The following is a 25,798-nucleotide window of genomic DNA, read 5'->3' as shown; positions in this document are numbered from 1 at the left end:
TTGTGATGGAGATAGAAATATTCAATAAGCCACATTGGTTCACGCTTATTTTAGTGTTTATTCAGTTTTGAGCTTAATTATTAATACTCGGTTGAAATTGCATTACAATGTAAGTCACTGTGATTAATAATGTTTGTTTCTTTGTTTTAGTTAACTCCTATTAACTTGTTGAAAATCGACAATATAAGCTTTTTTCATCTCGTTGATCTGGAAAATTATTGGGTCTAATTTCATTCACTTGGAAATTTCATTGAAGTTCTTCATTCAAAAGTCTTTAATTTTTATATTCTAGGTTGAGAGGGACTGGTGATGAAGAGGAGGGAGCTCAGAAAATCAAATGTGGTGAAAACCAAACAAAAGTCAGATTGTCTTCAAAAAGTGATAAATTAAAACAGAAAGAAGAGGACGTTGATGATACGAGTAATGAAAATGGTGCCAGCCTCCAGAGATGCAAAGATAGTGGTGCTTCTGCTGCGAAAGCACCATCTTTCAAAAACCGTACATTGAAAGATATGTTTGCATCAAAAAAAAAACCAACGAACAAAGTTGAAGAACCTCAGGTTACTGAAGAAAAGTCTTCAGTTGTCGTAGAAGAGTCAAACTTGGTTTGCAAATTGAAAGAAGCCAAGCGGAAGTCCCCTGTTGGGATAGACAAAATGGATGCTGACGGAGATGTTGATCGTGTAGAAGATAGTGACAACATTGTTATTGAAGAATCGGAATCTTTTTCGTTTGCTGATTACGCCAAAAAGGTTGATGACAAAAAGAAATCAACAGCAACTGAAAGTGTTGACGACATTGATGTCAAAAAGAAGACAACAGTTGTTACCAGTGTAGATATGTTCGATTGTTCTACAACTTCAAAAGAAGTTATAAAGAAAGCGGTAGCTCGTACAAGTGTTGACATGTTCGACTGTTCGTCAACAACAAAAGATGAGCACAACTTTCTGCAGCCAGAAGTGCCTAAAAGTGCCAGTAAAAAGAAAGACGGTTCTGCTGAATCAAATTCAGCATCAAACAACAAGAATGCTTGCGCATCTACTAAGAAGATGGACGTCTTCAACAGTTCAATAGCTTCTACATCTAAATTATCAACGACGTCGCTATTCAATAAGAAGAGTGTTGAGGAGAGTAGCGATAAAGATTTCGACTTTTCTGATGAGGATGAACCTAACGAAAAGAAGTCATTGAGAAGTGCTGACATGTTTAGTTCCACTACTGCTCAAACTACTGCAACTGACAAATTCAATGCAAGTGATGATGATGATGATTTCGAATTTGAAGACATCAATGAAACCAGAACCAGTAATCTCAACACAACACGTAATTCGAATTCCAATCAGTCCACTTCTACCTTGTTCAGTTCTAGAAAATCGAAACGCAATCAGAAAGAAGACGATTTTGACTTCCCAGACGAAGCACCTTCTCAGCCGAAAAGGACGCGGCAGTCTTCATTATTTTCTGATAGCTTGTTTTCAAATACCAAAAAGGCGACCGTCAAAACTGAAAGAAATGATAGTTTTGAGGATGATAACGCCGGTTTCGGGTTCGGCAGTCGTAGTAAGAGAAATGGTGGTAAAATCTGTCTTACTACATTCATTGATCGGCAGAAGAAACCGGTGAGTTGACAAAATCTCTACCTAAAATAGATTTATCAACAAATCAATATAAAATTTGATGGTGCTACAAATCAATTATTTTTTTAACAAACACAATGTATGACACTTATCATGGATTAAAACATTTTTATTTACTACTTATAATATGTATTGTTTCACATTCAATTTTTAACAAATTTATTGATCCTATCTTCATAAAGATAGAGGTACTTATACCTCTCTCTATTCTCTTTGAAGAATATAATGGATGTCAGCTAAATAAAAAGTTGTCTATTTCTTTAAAAATAAAGTATAAAGTTATAAGAATAGCAGTAGCCATTGACATGACATTTTATTATAAATGAAATTGTGATGTCTCAGGAATGAACACCTGTAGGTGTTAAAAAGTTTTCTGTATGGAATACACTTTAAGTTCCTAACTTGACATCTTTGTATAGAATAGACACGCTGGGAAGTCTAGCCTCTGAAGCCAACATCTACTGCCAAATCCACCCATCTTAACGTGACAACCAAGCTAACAACAATGCATTGTTCAGCAACAATGTAAGTTAAACACTTACACAACAAACTCAAAAAAGTTTTCTATAATTTCTTTACGATGCGTGACGTCACTTTTGTGACGTCAAGATGGGTGGATTTGGCTGTAGATGTTGGCTTCATCGACTTTCAGTATGAATATACAATGAGCCGTGTCTATTCTATAACTGGTCTAAGATTGTACTGAACATTTTGAGCGGTTTCTTCTAAACATTCGTGATTTTTATCAATAATTATATTTGTGTGGTAAATTTCTGTGTTACTGATACCATAGATAAAGGATAAGCATAAGCTATATTTCTTGTCTCTGCTGATACGAATGTCTGTTTCTTCTTGTTACTTTATCCTAGTTTGTCTTCATTTTCCATTTCAGATTCTATACTGATGAGCCATTTTATCAATGATAAACTCATTAGTGAAATTCGATAATAGGCCATTTTGCATTTTTAGAATTAAAAGCTGTAGTAACTAGTAGTTCTGTGAACAGTAGACCTCGCGCTCAGTAAGTTACATTGACCTGTTGTTGTTTTCTCAAAAATTAATAAATAATTCATCAATTTAAAATGTCTAGAAAAAATCCTAAATGAACATAGAGCTTTCTGTCCTATCGTCCCGGAATGTGAGTGTAAGCGCTGTTATCAGGTCTAGCTGCAACTGTCTACAACGTTGATGGAAAGATACATTTTCAAGATGTTCGATGTTTTTGAACGGGTAGTATTATAGTCCACTAAACAGCTGATTTATGATGAATAATTCTATAGTCTGATTTTTACTCTAATATTGGCGTATGAAGGAGGCTCCTTTTTCCTTTTATATTCTTGAAATGCAAAATTCCCAAAAAACCTTGTATATACGTTGACGCGCAATTTAAAAAGGAACATACCTGCCAAATTTCATGAAATCTATTACCGCGTTTCGCCGTAAATGCGCAACATTATAAATATTTAAACATTAAGAGAAATACCAAACCGTTGACTTGAATCTTAGACCTCACTTCGCTCGGTCAATGATTATTATTCTTGTTGAATGAGAGAGAATAATAATAATAATTGTGATTTCTAATTGTAGGATAATTCAATAGATGGAGATCAGAACGATATCAGAATAAAGGATGAGCCTGCTGATATCAATTCAGATGACTCTGATGTTGAAAACGTCTCTTCTACTTATGCAGCTAATGTTGAGATCAAGCCAATGATAGCCAAGCTGGATGACCTTAGCATCAACAAACCTACTCCAAAGGATGAGAACTCCAATCAGATTAACTACAAAAAATTTAAAAAAGTAAGTGCTTAATTTTTTAACTTGAATATTTTCCATGAATTCTACTTATAATAATTAAAATGAATATAATTCTTGGAACTTTCAATTTCTGTTTCTACTATTACATTATCGGAACCTATATTGATATATCGGGTTCATTATACGATACTTGCAGAATACATTTCAATTGAAAAATTTAGATTTTTCCTCACTTATGATAGAGTATAATAGTATCTTGACACTTTCCGTTTCCTTTACATTCCATTAAATTACATAAATAGAAAATGAATCCGCATATTATTATTATTTTTATTTACAATTTTTTTATGAAGCGACAGTTGTTAATGAAGATGCGTCCATAACTGCTGAATCTCTTAAGGGGCGTTCACATTAGTCAAGTTTTTTGACGTTTGTGTAAAACGAATGTGCAATACAAGCTTCAATAAGAACAGAAATTTAAAAGACCAGAAACTTGAATCCACTTTACCAATGTATTCAAGCTTTGTTGATTCAAGTAGATGTTGAAAATGTTTTAGATTCAACTTGAATCTTGAAAGTACAATCCAATTTAATTTAAGTTCATCCAATTTATTTTCCAAGTACCGTAATTTAATTTTGAAATCTTCATAAAATAAAAAACAAGCTGGAAGATCATAAATGAATTAAGAGGTAGGAAAAACCTTTACAGCCAAATATAGAACTAGAAGACGGGAAAGTTATAACAGATTCAAGCAGGTAGCTGATGCATTTAATAATTTCTTCGTATCAATGGCACCCACTATCAATGTTCCAAAATCAAATCTACGAATTAATGACGCTCCCTCTCCAAGTAAATCAAATTTTAGAAATAGCCTATTCTTCTTTCCAACATCTAGTAGAGAAATACCCGAAATAATAAGTCTCAAATCAAAAAATAGCGTTGGATTTGATAATATCCTGGTGGATGTAATTAAGGAATGTAGTAATGAAATAGTTGATCCAGGATCCACTAGTTTTCATAATAAATAATGCCTTAGAAACTGGAATATTTTCAGATCTACTAAAAATTGCCAAGGTTAAACCATTGTTCAAGCATGGTGTGAAAACAGATGTGAATAACTATAGGCCCATTTCTATTTTGCCAGCTCTATCAAAAGTGTTTGAGAAACTAATTTATAACAGAATAATGGATTATCTAGACTTACTATTGACTTACGCGATTTGACTTAATCTCGTCCTGTCAAAATGGTTCTGTGACGGAGGCAAATCAACAATAACTGCGGCTGTAACCTTTATTGAGAGTGTTATTGATCAGGTTGATAATGGCAACTTTGTTATTGGTACACTTTTGGATTTGTCCAAAGCGTTTGACAGTGTTGATGTTGACATACTTATCAGTAGAATCTCAGAGGTATGAATTAGAGGAATCGGTTGTAGTTAAATCAAGTCCTATTTGACAAATCGATTTCAATTTGTTGCTATTGACTCTCAATCCCAGGTAGCTGAATCAATGCGACTGAGTGTTACAAGAGGTGTGCTGCAAGGATCCATTCTGGGTCCATTGCTTTTTATTCTTTATAAATATTATTTGCAATCGTCAGTCCCAGTAGGGGTGGGTATCACATTATACGCTGATGATACAACAATAATGTTCAACAACAACAGCCTCAATGATCTGGAGGTGGAAGCAAATCTACAGACAAATTCTGTAGTACAATATTATTATGAATCATTATTGTCAGTGAACCCTAAAAAAGTAAGAGCCTTCAATTTGGTTTCAAACATTATGTATTTGAACCAGTAATTAGCATTGGTGACTCTATTGTGGAGAACGTGACAGAGGCGAGTCTGTTGGGACTGATTGTGGATAAGGATCTCTCATGGAATGCCCATACTGACAGACTGACGAACAGAATCAGTAGCAGTTTATTTGTACTGCAAAACATAGTCCAGTGTGTGCCCCCTGAGACAGGAAAAACGTTATATTTCGCACTCATTTATTTACATATTGCATAAGGAATTGAGCTCTGGGGTAACACGTCTCTGCAGAACAAAAATAAGATATTCATTCTGCAAAAGCGTGCTATTAGGGGTTTAGTGGGATTGGGGTTCAATCATCCTTGTCGAGATTATTTTAAAAGGCTGTGCATACTCACTGTACCTTGTATTTTTATTTTTAAAACTCAATTATATGTGGTTAAGAATATGGGCAGTTTAACGACCAATGCACAGGTACATTCACACTTTACCAGAAACTGGATCAACTTTATCGTTTAGCCTCACTGGCTTACTCTTTTTGAGAAAGAACTAGCTACATAGGGAAAAAATTTTTAAACAAGTTGCCTAGTAATATAGATTTTAAGAGCATGACTTTCAAAAAAGATCTTTATAAGTTCCTTGTTGAAAGAAGTTTTTATAGTGTAAATGAATTTTTATGTGAGAATATTATGTGTGATATCATATAGGCTATATCTATATTTTTATTATGTTAAATATTGAAGAGATTTTTTTTGTACATGACAATGTTCAATTGTATAGTTGTGATTCATAATGACTGTACTGTATTGACAAAATAGAAATATTATTATTATAATTATTATTATTAATAGTACCACCATGTACCTAGGAATGCATTTCGATTCGAATATGAAGTGGTTTACTCACTCACAAGTGTTGGCTAAAAAACTGAGGTATATAGCACATAGATGATTCCAACTAAAATATCTGCTACCATTGAAAGCAAAACGTACAGTATACCTTAGCCTAGTGGAATCTCAAGTAAGATATGGAATAACCGTTTATGGTCATGCTCCGAATTATATCTTGAATCCAGTAGTTCAACTGACTGACAGAATAAGAAGACATTTTTTCCAGAATCTAGACACAAATGCAATACAGATACTCAACTTCAAAAACTTGTACAAATTCATAATACTACAGAAATACTACTTCGAAAATAATTATAGACAGACCAATGAAAATAGATACAATACAAGACACTTGCACTATAGAACACCAGACTTTTATACAGAAATGGGAAACCAGAATACTTTGTACAGAACATCCTCAACAGCATCCCCAATCACCTCAAGAGCCTCAACACATACGCAGAAGTTAAAAGAGAAATAAAGAGCTATTTCATAACGAATCAATAGAAGAATAGAAGATCAACATATAACTCAATTTAACATATAAATGTATCATAAAATATATATATATATATATATATATATATATATATATATATTAATACAAGAAGAAGAAGGAATTATATTATGGTTATGAACCTCTTGCAAGTCTGATAAATAATGTATTAAAACAACACCCCAATATAAGCTAAAATTTGCTTCATGGGGTAGCCACAAAATCTTAATAATAATAGGAGATCTAAATTAACTCTTTCAGTTTGTACAGTTATCATTATTATTGTTATTATTATATTATGGAGATCTAAATAGATTCTCACGACATATGTGATAAAATATAAGATGTTATTATCTTATGATCAATCCATTGTAAACTATCATATTATGTAATGTGAGAAAAAATTAGATGAATAAATTTATTATTATTATTATTATTATTCTTAAAATGCATCAAAACAAGATTAGTTGAAAATAATAAATGAATAGCGTTTGTAGTCCAGTCAGGACATAAAAAGGGGGTGTCCTTAAGCGCGCCTCTCCACTAGGAAATACTGAAATAAAGTGCATCTAACGGGTGATTCTCATAGAACATAATCTTATGAACTTATGTCAATGAAATATCAATTTGAAGACTATGTAGTTGGTGAAGATGGTTGATACTGAAAATTGGTGTTTTTCACAATACAAGGACCATTGATGTCAGGTGTACCTGGTAATCTATATGAGATAGAGCGCTCTACCTGATCTCAGATTGTAGAGCACAAAAATACGCCCAGATGGATCTTGAATTATACATCTAAGGGCCGTTTGCACAGTATAGATTTCTAAACTCGATTAAGTTAATCCGAAAGTTTAAACTTGAATCAGTTTTCTCAGTGCATTTACTAATCCAGTTCAAGATAAACTAGTTTAGCGTTAAGTTGGTGATAGAATCGTTTATAATATCAGGAAGGCTGATTTTGACAGGAAATTTGTTATTTGTTTACAAACCATCAGTAATTTGAGGTTAAGTAGCTACTATTTTAGTATTTTCTTGTTCTTGTTCAAAATCCACAGAGCTGTAAGCTGTACGGTTATAAAAGTGAAAAGCGATCAATAAATTCTTTAAAAGATATTGACAGAGATATGGATAGATGAAAATGAAGCTAATTGTTACCAAATTGATGGGTATACAATGGTAGGTTGTTATAATCATAATTACTGAGCCGGAGGTACTGTAGTTTATTTGAGTAGAGATGTAAAATGTGAGACAAAAAAGGTTGATTTATTATCAGCTGACTGTATTTACTGTCAGTGTTCATGCCAAGGCTTATCTTTTTCGTTCTTGGCGGTATATAGATTACATCTATATTCACCGGGATTGTATATAAACGAGATAAACGAATTCCTGATAGAACTGAAAACGGTAATTGAGGGTACAAAAGAGATAGCTGATAGTATAAATAAGTACTTTCTTACTATTGTAGAGAATAATAGATCTAAATTAGAAAACTGTTTGCAAGATCAAGTACTGGCTGATGTTTTCCCAATACAATATCAAGCTGGATCTATGTTCATCCAGACCGTGAATGCAGAAGAGATGCAGGTCATAATAAAAGATCTCAAGATGAATACTGCACCGGGAGTGGATGGTATCTCGACTCAAACAATTAAAGAAATTTTAAAACACATCCTAGACGTTTCAGTTGAGCTCTGCAATCTGAGCTTACAAAAAGGTGTTTTCCCCGAAATATTAAAAAAATCCGTTGTAATCCCAATTCCCAAAGTAGCAGAAACATAAACATTGATAACTTTGATAGACCAATAACACTATTATCAATATTCGCTAAAATACTTGAGAGGGTGGTGAAAAACAGGATTCTGAACTACTTAAATTATAGAAAATTCTTTAGCAAGAACCAATTTGGATTCCTTCAAGGTAGAGGTACTGAGGAGGCAATGAAAAATTTGCTATCCAAGGTAAATAACAGTTTCAATGAAGGCTTGAAATGCTCGGCAATATTCCTGGATATTTCGAAAGCATATGATTCCATTGAACACGATTTGCTTTTGGAGAAGTTAGAGAAAATAGGCATAAGGGGAGAGGCAAATGAATGGTTTCGGAGCTACCTTAGAAATAGATTCCAACAAGTAAGGCTAAATATTGAGTTGAGCGACTTGGGGTTAATTAAGTACGGCATTCCGCAGGGTCGGTTTTGTCAGCAGTTCTTTTCCTAATTTATGGTAATGACCTATGCAATGGAAAGCTTTTGGGTGAAATCGTATCCTTTGCGGATGACACGGCTATTTTCTACAACGGCCATAATGAATTAGCAATACATGCTAAAATGCAAGAAGATATTAAGTGTATTCACTGGTGGTTTTGTAGGAATAAATTACTGCTCAACGCAAATAAGTCGAATTTAGTTCATTTCAGGCTCAAAAATAACAAATTGAATAATACCTTGCCATTACTAGAATACCATAAGTTCAATTGTGAGGATACCTTGCTTGATTGCCATTGCGATTTGATAAAAGAAACAGATTGTGTCAAGTACCTTGGTTTGCTGATAGATAATAAACTTTCATGGTATGATCATATAGATAAATTAAAATCAGAAATGTTAATTTCTATAAGGAACTTCTACTTTTTAAGAAATATGTGTCTAAGATATTTTCTAGTACATTTGTATCATACTCTGGTTGAGTCAAGAATTAATTATGGACTCATATGTTAAGGAAGTGCATATACAACAAATTTGAAACCTATTAATGTAGCAAAAAAGCATTTTATAAGATTGATTTGTGGCAAGCCAAGGATCGAACACTCGCTACCCCTGTTCAGATCCCTTAATGTATTACCAATCACATATTCCTTTTTGTTTAAAGCAGTTTTGGATACTTTCAAAAATAAAAGTCAATTGACAACACAAACCCATATCGCTGATTATAATGTACGCTATAGAAATAGAGTTCAATTACATAGACCTAGGCTTGAGCATAACAGAAGATTTTTTAGATATGTAGGTGGTAAGCTTTACAATGCCTTGCAACCTGACTTACAGGAGTGTCGATATAGCCAAATAGTAAAGGCCAGATTAAAAAAAATCATTGTTGCGATTGATGATACACAGTTGTTTTTATGAAAGTTTTCATGCTTGAAAGTTGATATTTTGTTTTTCATGTTTGATTTAGTTTTTGTATGGTTGGGAATTTGAATTATTTATGTAATTATATTGTGTCATAGCACTTATATTTTGCACGGCTTCATCTGTTGACTGAAGAATAGATAATTATCATTTGGAATGTGCTGCCCGCACGGAGAACTGTTTAAATTGCAATATGATTTATTATTTTAGTTTCAATTTTTTTTCTCTTGATTCTTTTTTAAAATTTTGTAGTTTCTTAAGATTTTGTATATTTCTCTTGATTCTTTTTTAAAATTTTGTAGTTTCTTAAGATTTTGTATACTATTAATGTAAGACTCTATATATTCCTTCTTTCATTTTTTTCTATCTTTTGTTTGATCATTTTCTATTGTGATTAAATATACGAAGAAATGCCCCACACAGGATTACCTTTGGGGCTTCATTTAGACTATGCTGATAAACATGTATTGTGCATGCGTGGGTGTTTGCTACACCAGTTATGTTATTTTATTTCAAATTGTTTGTACAATGTTTGTTGGTGGTCGAATAAATTATTATTATTGTTGTTGTTATTATTATTATTATTATTATTATTATTATTATTATGTTATTATTATTATTATTATTATTATTATTTATTATTATTATTATATTATTATTATTATTATTATTATTATTATTATTATTATTATTATTATTTTCTACAGTGTTAAAAAGTGTAGTGAACAAAAAATTGAACTGAAACTGTGACCAGTTTGACATAACAACGAAATCAAAATAACAGACACATCATAACCTAGAAATAGGAAGGATCGGAACTTTCAAACAAGAAACGACTACCTTCATGAACTGCTAAAATCTTCAGGTGGGTTTACGTGAGTCGTTGTGAGCAAGGAAAATAATTGAAAAATTCAACCATGTAAAAATGTACGAGATGCGAAGAAGAACCACCATCCGAAGGCGATTCAGTGAACTGTAATGGATGCAACCAACAAATGCATTTTGAATGCTCAGGACTGAGGGAATCAACACATAGGAATATGTCAAATCAAAAGAAAGCTGATTGGCGGTGTCCAACATGTAGAATAAAGATGAAAGCAAGGAGTGATTCTACCTCTTCACTTAACGAAAACACGGATATCCAAAGCATTCTCAATCGAATCAACAATCGACTAGAGTTAATGCCAGAAATTAACAAAAAAAATAGAAAATTTAACATCATCCATTACTGGCATCACTGAGGAGATGAAGCAGTACAAGGAAAAAGTGGATAAATTAGAGAGAATGAATGAGGAAAAGGATAGAATCACTGGAGAAAAGGATACTTGATTTGGAAAATCATTCACTAGAGAAGAATTTTGAAATTGTGGGTGTCAAGAAATTACCAAATGAGAATCTCAATAGCATATTTGATACTATTACAAAAAAGCTAAACATTCCAAATGTATCGTCCTATGACATTGAATCAATCTACAGGCTACCAGTGAAAAATGATAAAACGAAGGACACAAACATCATAGTGAAAATGAAAAGCACATCATTCTACAAAAGAGGAAAATGGAAATCACCAACGAAGATATCCTAGGTATCAACAACAGAGAAAGGATCTACCTGGCGGAAAATCAATCAAGGGAATTCAAAAAACTGTTCTGGGAGATAAAACAAGATGCGATACAACAAGGATACAAGTACATATGGAGCAGAAATGGAAGAATATTCATCAAGAAATCGACAAACGATGATAAGATACGTGTGCATTCAAAGGACAATATTCCGAAACATCAAGTGTAAAATCAGCAGTGATAAATAAAAAGACAATATGAATACAGTACTTATATATAAAACAAAGACAATATATCATATCCACAATGAACATTTGAAGTGTGAGAGGTAAGGATAACAGGAATTATTATGAATCTTGATTTATTTATTTATTATGTCATCTTTAAACTAAAAGAAAAAAAATATAAATCCAATTAAGTTGTGTGCAGTGTTTTGTAGACTGACTGAATACCCAAAATTAAAAAAATCAGAATGGATGGATAGGCAACCAGAATATTTAACAGATTGAACTTTTAAGATAAACTAAACACATGAACTTTAATTTCAATCAAAATTTTATCACTTCACTATTAAATTATAACATGAGCAACAACAAAATTAGGTATTCAAATCAATAACAATATATTCTAATATCAGGCACACAACTCTATGGATAAATTGACGTTGTTTACAGAAAGATGAAATGAATTAAACTAACAGAAAAGCAACGAGTGCTCCCTTCGCAATAGAGATAAAACTTCCTTATCAATAACGATACGGGCAGGCCTACACAGATAAGACAATTTTGAGAGTACTCCATTAACTTTGAAAATGGATTATCATACTCTCACCTTCTTTGAGACATACAAACAGAATAAAAAAATAATAAATAAAGGATAGAACAGAGCTCACAACACGCACAAAAACCCAAAATCAATCAAAATTCACCCTACATACCAGACTAATTATTAAAGCAATAAATTATAAAATTTAAAATTACCACCATCCTACTAATTCAATTATGGATCAGTTATTTGACATAGAACAAATACGAACTAAAACGTACAGTAATTTGCAAGACTTTACAAATACTATAATAGGGAGAAACACATTTGAATGTATCATGATTAATATTAGAAGCATAAAAAAACATTGGGACACACTATTAGCAGTCATGGGGAATACATTAGATAGAATAACATTACTTATCTTGATTGAGACCAATATAAAAGAGAACGAAATAGAGTCATATGATATTCCAAATTATAATCATTTGAGTTACTGCAGAGAAGAAAGAGCTGGCGGAGGCATACTAATATATTATAAGAAAGAATTGAATATAAAGATAATAGATTACGATTTTCCTGCTAGTGAGTCACTCCTATTTGAATTGTCAATGAACAAAAAAGATTATTTGATTGCAGTATTCTACAGGCCACCTTCAAAAAGTATTAACCAATTCAATGAGCAAATAGAGAATTGGCTGCAAACTGGACATGTGAATAACAAAAAGAATTTTATAATCATGGGAGATATGAACATTGATATCTTGGAGCGAAACATCAATCCACAATCAGAAAGCTATCTTAATATATTGTATACAGCTGGTCTGCAAAATGGAATAAAAGAGCCAACCAGAGAAGAACTGTATGCTGATCATATAACGTCTTCATGCATAGACCACATCAATTCCAGAATAAACCCAAATCAGATAGAGACAATGATTATTAAAACAAAAATAGCAGATCATTATATGATTGGTTTCAAGCTGAATGGAATTGGAACAGAAACATCAGTGACAGATGAAAAAATAGAGATTATCTCGGATAGGCTTGTAGGAAATATGATTAGGAATACTAACTAGAATGATCATTTAACATCAAACGATCGAACAAAGATATATGACTCAATTGTTCAAAAATTTGAAAACATTTATGCAAAAGCTACAATAAAAATCCGCAATAAGAGAGATGAAAAAACCCAGCCATGGATAACCGAACACATTAAAAACCGAATCAAAATGAAAGATGTATTGTGGAACAGATTAAAAAGACAACCAAATAATAACCAATTGAAGAATGAATATAAAAACCACAGAAACAATCTAACTAACGAAATACGTAGAGAAAAGCGTAACCACTACTGCAATAAAATCAAACACTCAGACACAGTGAAGTACCTAGGAATGCATTTCGATTCAAATATGAAGTGGTTTACTCACTCACAAGTGTTGGCTAAAAAACTGAGGTATATAGCACATAGATGCTTCCAACTAAAATATCTGCTACCAATGAAAGCAAAACGTACAGTATACCTTAGCCTAGTGGAATCTCAAGTAAGATATGGAATAACCGTTTATGGACATGCTCCAAATTATATCTTGAATCCAGTAGTTCAACTGACTGACAGAATAAGAAGACATTTTTTCCAGAATCTAGACACAAATGCAATACAGATACTCAACTTCAAAAACTTGTACAAATTCATAATACTACAGAAATACTACTTCGAAAATAATTATAGACAGACCAATGAAAATAGATACAATACAAGACACTTGCACTATAGAACACCAGACTTTTATACAGAAATGGGAAACCAGAATACTTTGTACAGAACATCCTCAACAGCATCCCCAATCACCTCAAGAGCCTCAACACATACGCAGAAGTTAAAAGAGAAATAAAGAGCTATTTCATAACAAATCAATAGAAGAATAGAAGATCAACATATAACTCAATTTAACATATAAATGTAAACATCATAAAAAATATTTATTAATAAATACAAGAAGAAGAAGGAATTATATTATGTTTATGAACCTCTTGCAAATCTGATAAATAATGTATTAAAACAACACCCCAATATAAGCTAAAATTAGCTTCATGGGGTAGCCACAAAATCTTAATAATAATAGGAGATCTAAATTAATTCTTTCAGTTCGTACAGTTATCATTATTATTGTTATAATTATATTATGGAGATCTAAATAGATTCTCACGACATATGTGATAAAATATAAGATGTTATTATTTTATGATCAATCTAATGTAAACTATCATATTATGTAATGTGAGAAAAATTGAATAAAAAAATAAAAAAAATTATTATTATTATTATTATTATTAAAAACTTATGTTTAGTTGGTACCAGAAAATATATTTTAGAATGTAAGATAAAAAAGTTATTTGGTTTAAACCTCCTGCTTTGGAGGTTTAAACTTTCCCAGAGTTTAAACTCTATACAAAGTTTTAACTGATACTGTGCAAACGGAATTTTAGTTTAAACCAAAAAAATCCAGATTTGGTTTAAGCTTTAGCTTAAACTTACACTGTGCAAACGGCCCTAAATGGTAACAATCGGAAGATATTGTTGATCAAAAACTAAAATTCATAAAAATTTATTTTTTTCTTCAAATTTCACTCACTTTTGAAAAATCATAACTCAGTACTCATTGGAGATAGAGAGTTCTGAATGATATCATTTAATTCAGAATTTCATATTCTAGAAAAAAGGCGAGAGCAAAATTTTCTGTCCGATTACGAGATTTGGCAGAAATAGCTGAAAACTGGAAAATGAGCCGAAAATACGAGGTTTTTGGGCCACCCTGTGGCCCAAAGCACATCTAGCACAAGGAAATTTTGCATGAAGAAATTGGTTTTGGACTTCTCTTATGTACCCAAATAATATATTAAAAAATCAGAACTACAATATAAATTGCATGCACCAATGTATATAGTGACTGGACTATTGCTCACATGTACAGAGTAGAGTTGGGCAATAAAGTATGGCTAAAAGCAGTTAACACACTGCTTTTTAAACAAAAATCAATTTTGTTCTACTAGTGTTTACCTTAAATGATTTGATGTAATTCTAATAGGGGGGGGGGGGGGAATTGTAACATTGATTACAAACAAAAACTCCACCAGGAAAATAGCATCTGTTTTTAACCAAACACTCGTACAGTGCTCACTGGAAGAAAACAAATTGAGTTCCGTTCAAAAATGAGTGTGCTATTTGAATGCTATTTCTAATTATCTGTATTTCACTGTTCAACTTGTATTACATAATTTATCACATCAAGAAACATATTCTACAATTTTTTTATTTGTTTTAAAGATTCTTTCTCATCTGGATGATAATGATGGTAATTGAAATGGACATAACCTATATAATATTTGGACGATTTTTTTTCCCGTTTTTTCCGACTATTGTATTAGTATTGTTTGCTCTATCTAATCATATTGCTGTAGAACCAATCGTAAATAAATGTTCTTGGAAAATTTACCAATCAAAGAAGAAATGCTTTCCAGTCGATGACTATGTCAGAATATGAAAATTAAAATAAAAATCACACTTAAAGTAGGTATAATGATTGATTTTAAATTGCTACATCCTGGTCTCTTAGACACTAGAGAATCCCTGGTTAGTATGACAGGCCCGCAGCTCCTGTTGGGAAGCTACATTCTCATCAGTAATGTGGTGGATGGTTTGAAACTGACCACAATCGCAAAACTCAGAATCTGCAAGATCATGATACAAGATACATGGAATAAAACAGTTTTAATTATCCATAATATTAAAACTAGCCCAGTCAACGAAGTGGGAAAAGTTTGGAAGACAATTTTTGACCCTGCAGTTCTGTTTAGGGTAGTGAGTAGGTAAACATATCAAAAGTCCCCACCCCTACGCCCTGTGCTAAGTGGGTGGGGGTGGTTCAAAGGTACCATTTATTGGTTTCTCGCATATAACTCGAAAATTATGCATTTTACAAACATGACTATTCTATAAGAAATTAACGCTTGCATAATCCTACAATATTGATTCAACAACTTTTTCTATATATCTTTCATTTTTCGAGATATCCGCTCTAAAAGATGTGACATTTTTGAAAAAACACTTTTTCCTTCAATTTTTTGCTATTTTTGCTCTTATAACTTTTCGAATATCGATGGGAAAAATCCATGCTGATCATGAAATTTGATAGAACATCAAATTCTCTTCAATTTGATGTATAATTTCACAAGTTTACGCACATCCCCACGACTGTTGTAGCAGCTTCAGTGTTGACTGATATCTTCAGTTATGCAAAAATAGACCAATTGACAAAGGAATTTGGAGAGAATGTTTTGAACACAATTTTTGACTCTGGAGCTCTGTTGGGACCAGTTAGGGGTGAACATATCAAAAGTTCCCATCCCTACCCCTTGTGCTAAAGGGGTGAGGGTGGTTTAAAAGTTGCATTTTCCAATATTTTGCTTACACGCTCATATCTTGAGAAAAATGCGTTCAACCGACCTGAAATCTATTCAGAAATGAAGCTTGATAAATTATCGACAATATTTGTTCTGTGGTGATTTGTGATATCTCCAACAGTTTTCGAGATATACGCTCTTAAAAGTGTAAAATTGTAAAAATAACAGCTTTTAATACTATTTTTTGATGTTTCAGGGCCTACAACTCTCCAACAATGCATCGTAAAAATGAATGCTCACCGTAGATCTGTAGAGCTTTGTTTCCTCTTCAATTTGATGTATTATTTCACTACTTAATGTTTTCCTTTTATTGTTATAGCAGATTCAATGTGGGGGGTGAAATTTTAATTTGGTAACATTTGATCACTTGACATTGAAATTTGAGTCAGGAGCATCTGTTACACAATTTTTGACTTTGTAGCCTTATGAAGACTAGTTGGGAGGTAAACATAGCCAAAATACGCTTCTCTAGCCCGTCTATTGAAGGTGTGGAACTGCTAAGTTGACACTTGTTGCAGAGTTGGAAATTTCACCCCCCACATTGAATCTGCTATAAAAATAGAAGGAAAACATTAAGTAGTGAAATAATACATCAAATTAAAGAGAAAACAAAGCTCTACAGATCTACGGTGAGCATTCATTTTCACGAGAGATATCACAAATCACCACAAAACAAATATTGTCGATAATTTATCAAGCTTCATTTCTGAATAGTTTCTCAGGTCGGTTGAACGCATTTTTCTCAAGATATGAGCGTGTAAGCAAAACATTGGAAAATTCAACTTTTAAACCACCCTCACCCCTTTAGCACAAGGGGTAGGGATGGGAACTTTTGATATGTTCATCCCCTAACTGGTCCCAACAGAGCTGCAGAGTCAAAAATTGTGTTCAAAACATACTCTCCAAATTCCTTTGTTAATTGGTCTATTTTTGCATAACTGAAGATATCACACTCAACACTGAAGCTGCTGCAACAGTCGTGGGGATGTGCGTAAACTTGTGAAATTATACATCAAATTGAAGAGAATTTTATGTTCTATCAAATTTCATAATCAGCATGGATTTTTCCCATCGATATTCGAAAAGTTATAAGAGCAAAAATAGCAAAAAATTGAAGGAAATGTTTTTCAAAAATGTCACATCTTTTAGAGCGGATATCTCGAAGAGTGAAAGAGATATAGAAAAAGTTGTTGAATCAATATTGTAGGAAATAATGTAAGCTTTAATTTCTTATAGAATAGTCATGTTTGTAAAATGCATAATTTTCTAGTTATATGTGAGAAACCAATAAATGGTACCTTTGAACCACCTCCACCCCCTTAGCACAGGGGGTAGGGGTTGGGACTTTTGATATGTTTACCTCCTTACTACCCTAAACAGAACTGCAGGGTCAAAAATTGTTTCCAAACTTTTCCCCCTATACCCTTTTTTGAGCATTCATTGTCTGGACTAAACAGTTTCAATTATATGTGGCTTTATTGATTATTCCTTTTATAATTTCTTTGCTATTCCTTTTGCTATTTTATCAGGTACTATCAATCTTTGCTATTTTTCCTTACAGAACAAAATTGCTGGCAGCAATCAGTTACCAAAAATCATCAAGGTCAGCTTCATTGATACCGAGGAACAGAAAGGTGCAAAATGGGAATCGGTTCTATCAGAAGAGGAGCCAGAGCCAGAGGCCGATGATGATTTCGAATTTGAAGAAAACAGGAGATTCCATCAAAACACAAAGAAAACATTTAGAAGATGAATCAAAGATTTGCAATTATTTTCAAAATTGTACTGTAATGATAAAAACAAGGCTGTTTAATGATTTTATACTTTTGTAAATATCTTTATCAATAATAGTTTTCTTTATCAACTGTTTCTTCAAATAGGAGTACAGTACCTATATTGTAATCATCAGCCTACTTTACTGGACTTTTGTACATAAGTGAACGTTTAAAATTTCAGTGAATATTGAAATGTATTTACATTTTTATTTTGTATTCTCCATTAAAATTTCTTGAAGTACAACACTTGTTTTTAATTTCTGACGGAATATCACATTATTTGGAAAGTGCATTGTTATACATTTCTGCTTTTGTGAACACAAAATGTGTTATTTGCCATTTTAAAAGCAAATGCCCCATTCTCCCTGGGTTGAATGTTAAAATCTCCATTTAGGCTTAGTTCCTACTTTTTTGCGCAAACATTTTGTCACTAGCACTTCCAGATTTCCCCTCTATTCAAATTTTATATACTACAGCGTATTTGAAAGTGATTTGTTTTCTAGATATTTGATAAGTGGTTACTGCAGATAAGAAAGAATAACCATTGGAACAATAGTAGATTGTTTATTGAAGTTTTATGTACCTAAGTGATAATTTTAAGAATTAAAATGGGTTCTCCTTTTACCGAATCTAACCTTTTCAGACTCCAAAATTATTTCAAGAGAATTAGCCCACGTTTTTCAGATTTATTCCAGAAAAAATTAATAATAATTATTATTGCAAAATTTAAGCCCAAAATCAGTGAATTTTCAACGTTTTTGAAGGAAAAATGAGCAATAAATGTTTTAAATTCAGTACAGAATTTTAGCTAAGGTATGAAAATGTTATTTTATAAATACTTTGAAATGAAACTTAACATCGGCGCCCAATATCAGTGTTTATTTTTCTGCGTTTTTTCTCTTCAAAAACTAGTTGACAGGAAATGTTAAAATTTGGTACACAAGCTTAGCTAAGGTATTCAAAACGTTGTGTGAGAAGTAATATGAAATTAAGCCAAAAATAAACTTGAAATCGGCGTTTTCAAGAGGTTTTTATTGTTTTTCTAGATTTGACAAGTGGTTTGAAACGTGCTGAAAGGGTTTGATTTGTATTTTCTGTGAGTTCTCTTCATTATTTTTATAAAAAAATCAAAGAGTTGACTGAAATGCAATAGTTTATAAATTATCTTAATCATCTACCGTATTTATTTATTCAATCATTCTAGAGGAGGCTGAAGTCGTTACAGTAAAGCGCCCCCGCCCCTGCCTATACGTACTTGTTTCCTGGTGAATTGGCCTAGGCCTACTCCGTATTGATTTTATTTTGGCCAAGGTACTTAAATTTTTGTTATTTAAAAGCTATGATATATTCCTAACACTATAAATAAGAAATAGGCATGCTATAGGTCTGGGCACATTATTGTCTATAATGAAATTTACGTTATGGCAGTATTAGATTAACATTGGTGTTATCATTATCCTTGTCTATCATTTGACAGAGCAAATGAAGTTATATTTTTCCAGCTCTGCAACATTACGAGATCGTTTTTCAGCAATGTAGAAATATATTAACAAAGTACCTATTTAATCTCAGTTATGAAAATTATTTAATAAATTATCAATAGGTTTTTTGCGAATAAAATATAATTGATCATTTTAACAAGAAAGAACAGTTAATATTAGATCAGGATCAGATAACCTCTATAAGGCAGCGGCAAGGTAGAGTATCGACAAAGCTGTTTTCCCATCTTGCATGACTGCTTATTATCGAAAAGCTGTCAAGACTGTGAAAATGAGGAAAATATTGCAAATTTCTTGATTTTTTGAATCAAATCACAGAATATTATAGAAGTTTTCTCTGATCAAACGTATCTTACCTCACGATTATATTTTTACAAAATTCATTTACCTCACATGAAAGAGGAGATGCTGTTCTTTGAATCAAGACCAAGTACCATTTTTTATCATTTCGGGTTACCGAGATACACAGTTTTGAATATAGAAATTGGCCATTTTTCTGTGTGAGTCTGATGATGACCAACAACAGGTCGAAACGATCGTCACTACAGTATTTTCACTTCAAAAGTGTTTTTTAAAATTCAAGTTTAATTTTAACAGTGAAAAAGTATGGATATACAACAATTTAAATAGGGGCTAAAATTCACTAAAAGAGGATTTTTTTATTCTCTCATCAAATTTCAGTTATGATACTATGATACATGATTTTGAACCGACCGCCTTGACGAGCTGAGAAGAATGAGCTGTGCGGTAGTACGAGGAGATCTGATCATTCTGTCAAAAGCTATAAGTGTTTAAAGTTTTGATCCTTGACGTATCCTTATGACGTACCCCACCACTTGGAAATACTGAAATTAAATGTTTCTAACGGGTGATTCTCATAGAAAATAACCCTTGTGAGATGATTTCAGCCGAAATATGTATGTTTTTGTTAGGAAGGCCTTGAAAAGGTATTATAATGAGGAATTTCTATTTTGGCTGTAGGACATGATTTTATATTTTTGGGTGTTTTCCCCCTCCCACCACTAAATTCGAAAATTACTAAGGAATCCTGTTCACAATGAATATTGTTCTTTCACTTGATGTGTGGTTTTTTATCCATACTAGAAAAATATCCAAGGTGTATAGGGTAGATGTGGTAGGTTTGCATAATTTAGAAAACCCCTTGAAAAATAACCCTTTTTTGAAAATTCGTCGTCCGGAACCAAAAGTGGTAGAATCCTGCGCGACCACTCAATTTATTGGAAATATTATTATTTTTAATTTTGTCGAGAATTATTTTTCTTGAGAAACTCAAGGTTTACAAGAATAAATGGGAAAATTGAAAAAAGTCCGAAATTTTGAGGGATTTTGGGGGTGAAGCCGCGCTCTGGCGTGTCAGCAAATTTCAGATTCGAATTCAGCGCCCCAAAATACATATAGAACCGTCAAGAAAAATTTTTTTGGGCCTCTTTCCTGAAAAACGACCATTTGACTGAACTAATTTAGTCAAATGTCATTTTCAAATTAAAACTGACCTTACTATGTCGGAACATGTAATAAAATAATGTTTTAAAAAATGTTATCTATGCCTACTTTGATTTTTTTCACACAAATATGAGTAGGCCTCATCAAAGTAGTAGGTAGGTACATTACTACGCCTTGGATTGGGTCAATAGATAGCTCAATTGGCTTTTTCATTATAAAAGTTTATTTATTTTTAAGTAATTTCCTTACAGTATCAACTTTCGTTTGATCTATGTTTAAAATGGTTTATATTATAGGCACTATCATAATTAACCTATACCGTACCTGATGTTTTTCAAGAATAATAGATAAATTCATAAATTGTGTGTAGGCTACATCCACTACTTGGAACACAGTTTAATTTATTATGATTTCTTTAATTTGTAAAATGATAGAATTTCTATTAGTTTTGGATTGAAGCCGTTAGAAAAGTTATAGGCTAAAAGCGCAATTTTTGAATCAATAATTTACCATTTATCTTACTGGTTTTTAAGGTAGAGACAATGCTCCAAATTTAGAGACTTTGTTTAATCTAAACAAATTTAGATTTATTTTTTTAAATATTTCTATAAATTGGAGTAAGCCTTGCCTGATTACATTATATATTTAATTCAAACCAGTTTGTTGAATTATATTAAATTAGTTGTAACTCATGCCACAATATCCCATGATAACAGTGATGTAAAATTCCCGGGAATTTAAGATCGAGGAAATATTCCCAGGGAATTCGAGGGAAATATTCCCAAAAATTATAAATTCCACGGGAATTTATGGGAACTTGAGGAAATTTATGATTTCTTTGATCTAAAATTACCGAAAAAGACATTTTTGGTTACACAAGGTCTCAATCACCTGTTATACAACAGAGTTATGTAAGAAATATAAGGATGGATAACATATAAATTGTAATAAGTTCAAAGAAAACAGTGTGCTCTTGTTTTAGTTTAGCCTTTTTTGCTGTATTTATAATTTCTAATTTTTTGATTTATAATTCACTCTGATTAGGGGTTCAACTATTTTTGTGTGGAGAAATTGAATAAAATCATGCAATGAAACTTAAATTACACTCGATACTTTGTTTACCTGATTTACAGGCATATATTAGTATGCAGGAAAATCTGATTCAACTTGTAAAACATGAAAGTAGCATGATAATAGTGGTGCAATTGCATGATTTGGAAAATTTTATTGAGTGCTCATTTCTCATTTTACCTTTCATGAAAATGATCAGTCTATGAACTTCAATCATGAACTTCAATCATAGACTGATCATTTTCATGAAAGGTAAAATGAGAAATGAGCACTCAATAAAATTTTCCAAATCATGCAATTGCACCACTATTATCATGCTACTTTCATGTTTTACAAGTTGATTCAGATTTTCCTGCATACTAATAAATGCCTGTAAATCAGGTAAACAAAGTATCGAGTGTAATTTAAATTTCATTGCATGATTTCATTCAATTTCTCCACACAAAAATAGTTGAACCCCTAATCAGAGTGAATTATAAATCAAAAAATTAGAAATTATAAATACAGCAAAAAAGGCTAAACTAAAACAAGAGCACACTCGAGTTTAATTCAATATTAAAAATAAAATAATTCCATAGCTTACAACCTTTCAAGAGTCATTTAAGGTTAAATGAAAAAGACTAAGAAATTGTCAAAAAACCACAGATTTATTGATACTTAGAAAGACCGGTCTCGGGTAAGGGTAACATATCAAAAGTCCTCACTCCTATCACACTCAACACTAAATCTGCTATAAAAATTGTGAAATGCATAAAATTATGAAATAATGCATTAATTTGAAGAGAATTGAATGCTCTACAATTCAACGTTCAGTAGCCTACTTATTTTATCGATGCATTTTTGTAGAGTAATAAGCCCTGAAAATGCAAAAAGTTGGAAGAAAAACTGTCTTCAAAAATTTTATACTTTACTCTACTGTAAATAACTTGTAGGAAATTTATCTAGCTTCATTTTTGTTCTGTTAGCCATGTCGCTGAAATGCCTTGTTTCCCAGTTACATGCGTGTCAGCCAGAAATGAAAACATACAACTTTTAAACCACCCTCATCCCTTAAGCTAAAGGGGTAGTGATGAGGATGTTTACCTTCAAACTAGTTCAAAAGCTGCAAAGTCAAATATTGTGTTTCAAACATTCCCTCCCAATTTCCTTGTCAATTGATCTATTTTTGTTGAACTGAAGATTCTAAACTTAACACTATAACGGCTGCAACAATCGTAGGAGATGTGTAAAATAATGAGACCATCGATGAAATTGATGAGCTCTATTAGCTCATGATAGCAAGGATTTTTTTAATCAATCGTTGAAAAGCCAAAAAGATGAAAAAATCGGAGCCGGAAGGGTTTTTTCCAAAATGTGATACCTTCGAGAGATATGAAAATATGTTGGAAATGAAACTTGTAGGCTAATTAATTTTGTGAACTTTAATTATGTGCTCAACAAAAATTTTTGAAAGGCGCATATTGGTCGAGATATTTGCAAAAAACAAAATATGGCACTTTCAAACCACCCCACCACCTTAGCATAGGGGGTAGGAGTGAGGACTTTTGATATGTTTACCCCCTTACTATCCTTAAAAGAGCTGCGGGGTCAAAAATTGTGTTTCAAACTTTTCCCTCTATAATCTTTCATTGACTGGACTAAACGAGTATTTAAAAGACAGTGAGTGAGTGAGCAAAAAAGGCTCAAAGAATGATGATTTATTGATTATATTAATGTAAAATATGAGTGAGATTGATTAATTTCAATAATTTTTAGAGCAATTTTATAAGTTTTCATAAATTCCCAAAATTTCTTGGCCTCGGAAATATTTCCAGATCATAAGTTCTTTCCCACTGGGAATATTCCCGATCAACATCACTACTAGTGGATCGATGTGGATCCACCAGATGGAGTGATGTGGATCGGGAATATTCCCAGTGGGAAGGAACTTATAATCTGGAAATATTTCCGAGGCCAAGAAATTTTGGGAATTTATGAGAACTTGAGGGAATTTATAAAATTGCTTTAAAAATGATTGAAATTGATCAATCCCACTCATATTTTACATCAATATAATCAATAAATCATCATTCTATTTGATATTGATCAAGCTCAGCCACATTTTACATTGATATAATCAATAAATCACCATTCTTTGAACATTTTTTTGCTCACTCACTCACTCACTGTCTTTTAAATACTCGTTTATAGTTTGTGTAAAACAAGTTGAGACTTGGCCCTCCATCCGAAGAAATTACAGGGTTGCCAAATCTTGAAAACATGCAACTCTTTCAAATTTCCAATTCAACGTCAGAATTGGATGTATAATATCATCCCCGATATTCTAGTAGTGCTAAAAAAGTTTCAGGGTTGAAGGATTAAAAGGAAATTTAACTTTTATGATAAAATTGGAAACATCGCGAAGATTTGTTTTTCTTTTGAATATCACTTCTCTCAGAATCATGCAGCGTCGTAATGAGTAATAATTTTATATCAAATGAACGGGGAGACTGTCTCCTTTCTATTGGTGTCTGGATCATTTTTATCCGACCTATAGTTATTTTTTAATTAATAATCATGTTCGTCAATGTCGAGACATTTCGAGCAGAAAACATGAAATTTTCGACATGCTAGAAACTTTTTTGTTTCGAAAGATAGGCTACTGAGGCTAAATCAAGATGCCGCTTCTTATATTTCTTCCTAGTAATATTAAAGCTTTGGTTCATTTGTTATTCATTATATCTTTACTCAATTCTTGTGTATTTTTTGCAGATAAATAATATGGCGAGCGCTGCAAAGCGGAAAGCCTCGGCGGCTTTCGAGGTGAGTAATATTTTCAACTTCAAAAACCTTGATCACTGAAAAATGAAGTAGCTTAACACTATCAAAATTAAATAAATTTGTATAAAAAGGAAATTACTATTCAAACCTTGGAACTCTTTAAACTCTTAGGATAAATCACTGGTCTATAAACTTTTGACAAGTACCTTATTGAAAATTTAAACAAGAAGTCTCCATCAATTGCATTTGGAATAATATTTACCCTACTGGAGAAGCCCCTATTCTATGAGACATTTATAATTTAATAGGAAATATCAAGGAAGAAAAATTGAGCTTCCTGCTATCTAAATATGAAGCAATTGAGAAAATATATTGTGGCTCTCTTCAGATAATACTGAACCGAAATCTGCCTGCTACCTAATTCAATAGGAACCTATCTGTGTTGATCCTACTCTACATGGCATGCCATCACAAGGCAAATTTTCGTATTACCAAGCAACTTACTAATAGTAATTTTTACTGGCTTATTTACTGTTGTTGGTGTGATTCTCTGTAAATTTATCAATACTTTTATTATTCAATATTGGTCTCTCATATTTATTGTCATTTTTTGCTTCAATTTTATTGTTATCTCTGCATATTTTGTATTGTATTGTTTGCTAACGACGTGGTTAAGTGGTAGAGTGGACATTATTGTCCAAACTTCGCCACGTCAACAAAAATAAACAAGTCATTCTATTCTATTCTATTCTAAATTTGT

General features: G+C 32.2%; 2 protein-coding genes across 6 annotated transcripts in view; both read left to right on the top strand.

The window, feature by feature from the left end:
- The window catches only part of LOC111045714 (nibrin), a 37,549-nt gene extending 19,061 nt beyond the window's left edge, over positions 1 to 18,488 (top strand). Inside the window, exons 9-11 of one of the 2 annotated variants that reach the window (XM_039430397.1) lie at positions 293 to 1,619; positions 3,225 to 3,444; positions 18,031 to 18,488. In XM_039430397.1, the coding sequence (XP_039286331.1) occupies positions 293 to 1,619; positions 3,225 to 3,444; positions 18,031 to 18,086 (1,603 nt within the window). In that variant the 3' untranslated portion in view covers positions 18,087 to 18,488. The remainder of the gene's footprint in view (positions 1 to 292; positions 1,620 to 3,224; positions 3,445 to 18,030) is intronic. The other variant, XM_039430396.1, reaches the window with a different exon arrangement.
- Positions 1 to 25,798, top strand: part of LOC111048197 (protein abnormal spindle) — a 274,644-nt gene that overhangs the window by 205,602 nt on the left and 43,244 nt on the right. For all 4 annotated transcript variants that reach the window (XM_039430391.1, XM_039430393.1, XM_039430394.1 and 1 more), the window contains exons 2-3: positions 21,683 to 21,740; positions 25,030 to 25,080. In XM_039430391.1, the coding sequence (XP_039286325.1) occupies positions 25,039 to 25,080 (42 nt within the window). In that variant the 5' untranslated portion in view covers positions 21,683 to 21,740; positions 25,030 to 25,038. The remainder of the gene's footprint in view (positions 1 to 21,682; positions 21,741 to 25,029; positions 25,081 to 25,798) is intronic.

The sequence above is a fragment of the Nilaparvata lugens genome, chromosome 6, assembly GCF_014356525.2.
Source record: "Nilaparvata lugens isolate BPH chromosome 6, ASM1435652v1, whole genome shotgun sequence".
NCBI classification, from domain to species: domain Eukaryota; kingdom Metazoa; phylum Arthropoda; class Insecta; order Hemiptera; family Delphacidae; genus Nilaparvata; species Nilaparvata lugens.
This window is presented reverse-complemented; position numbering and strand designations above follow the sequence as displayed.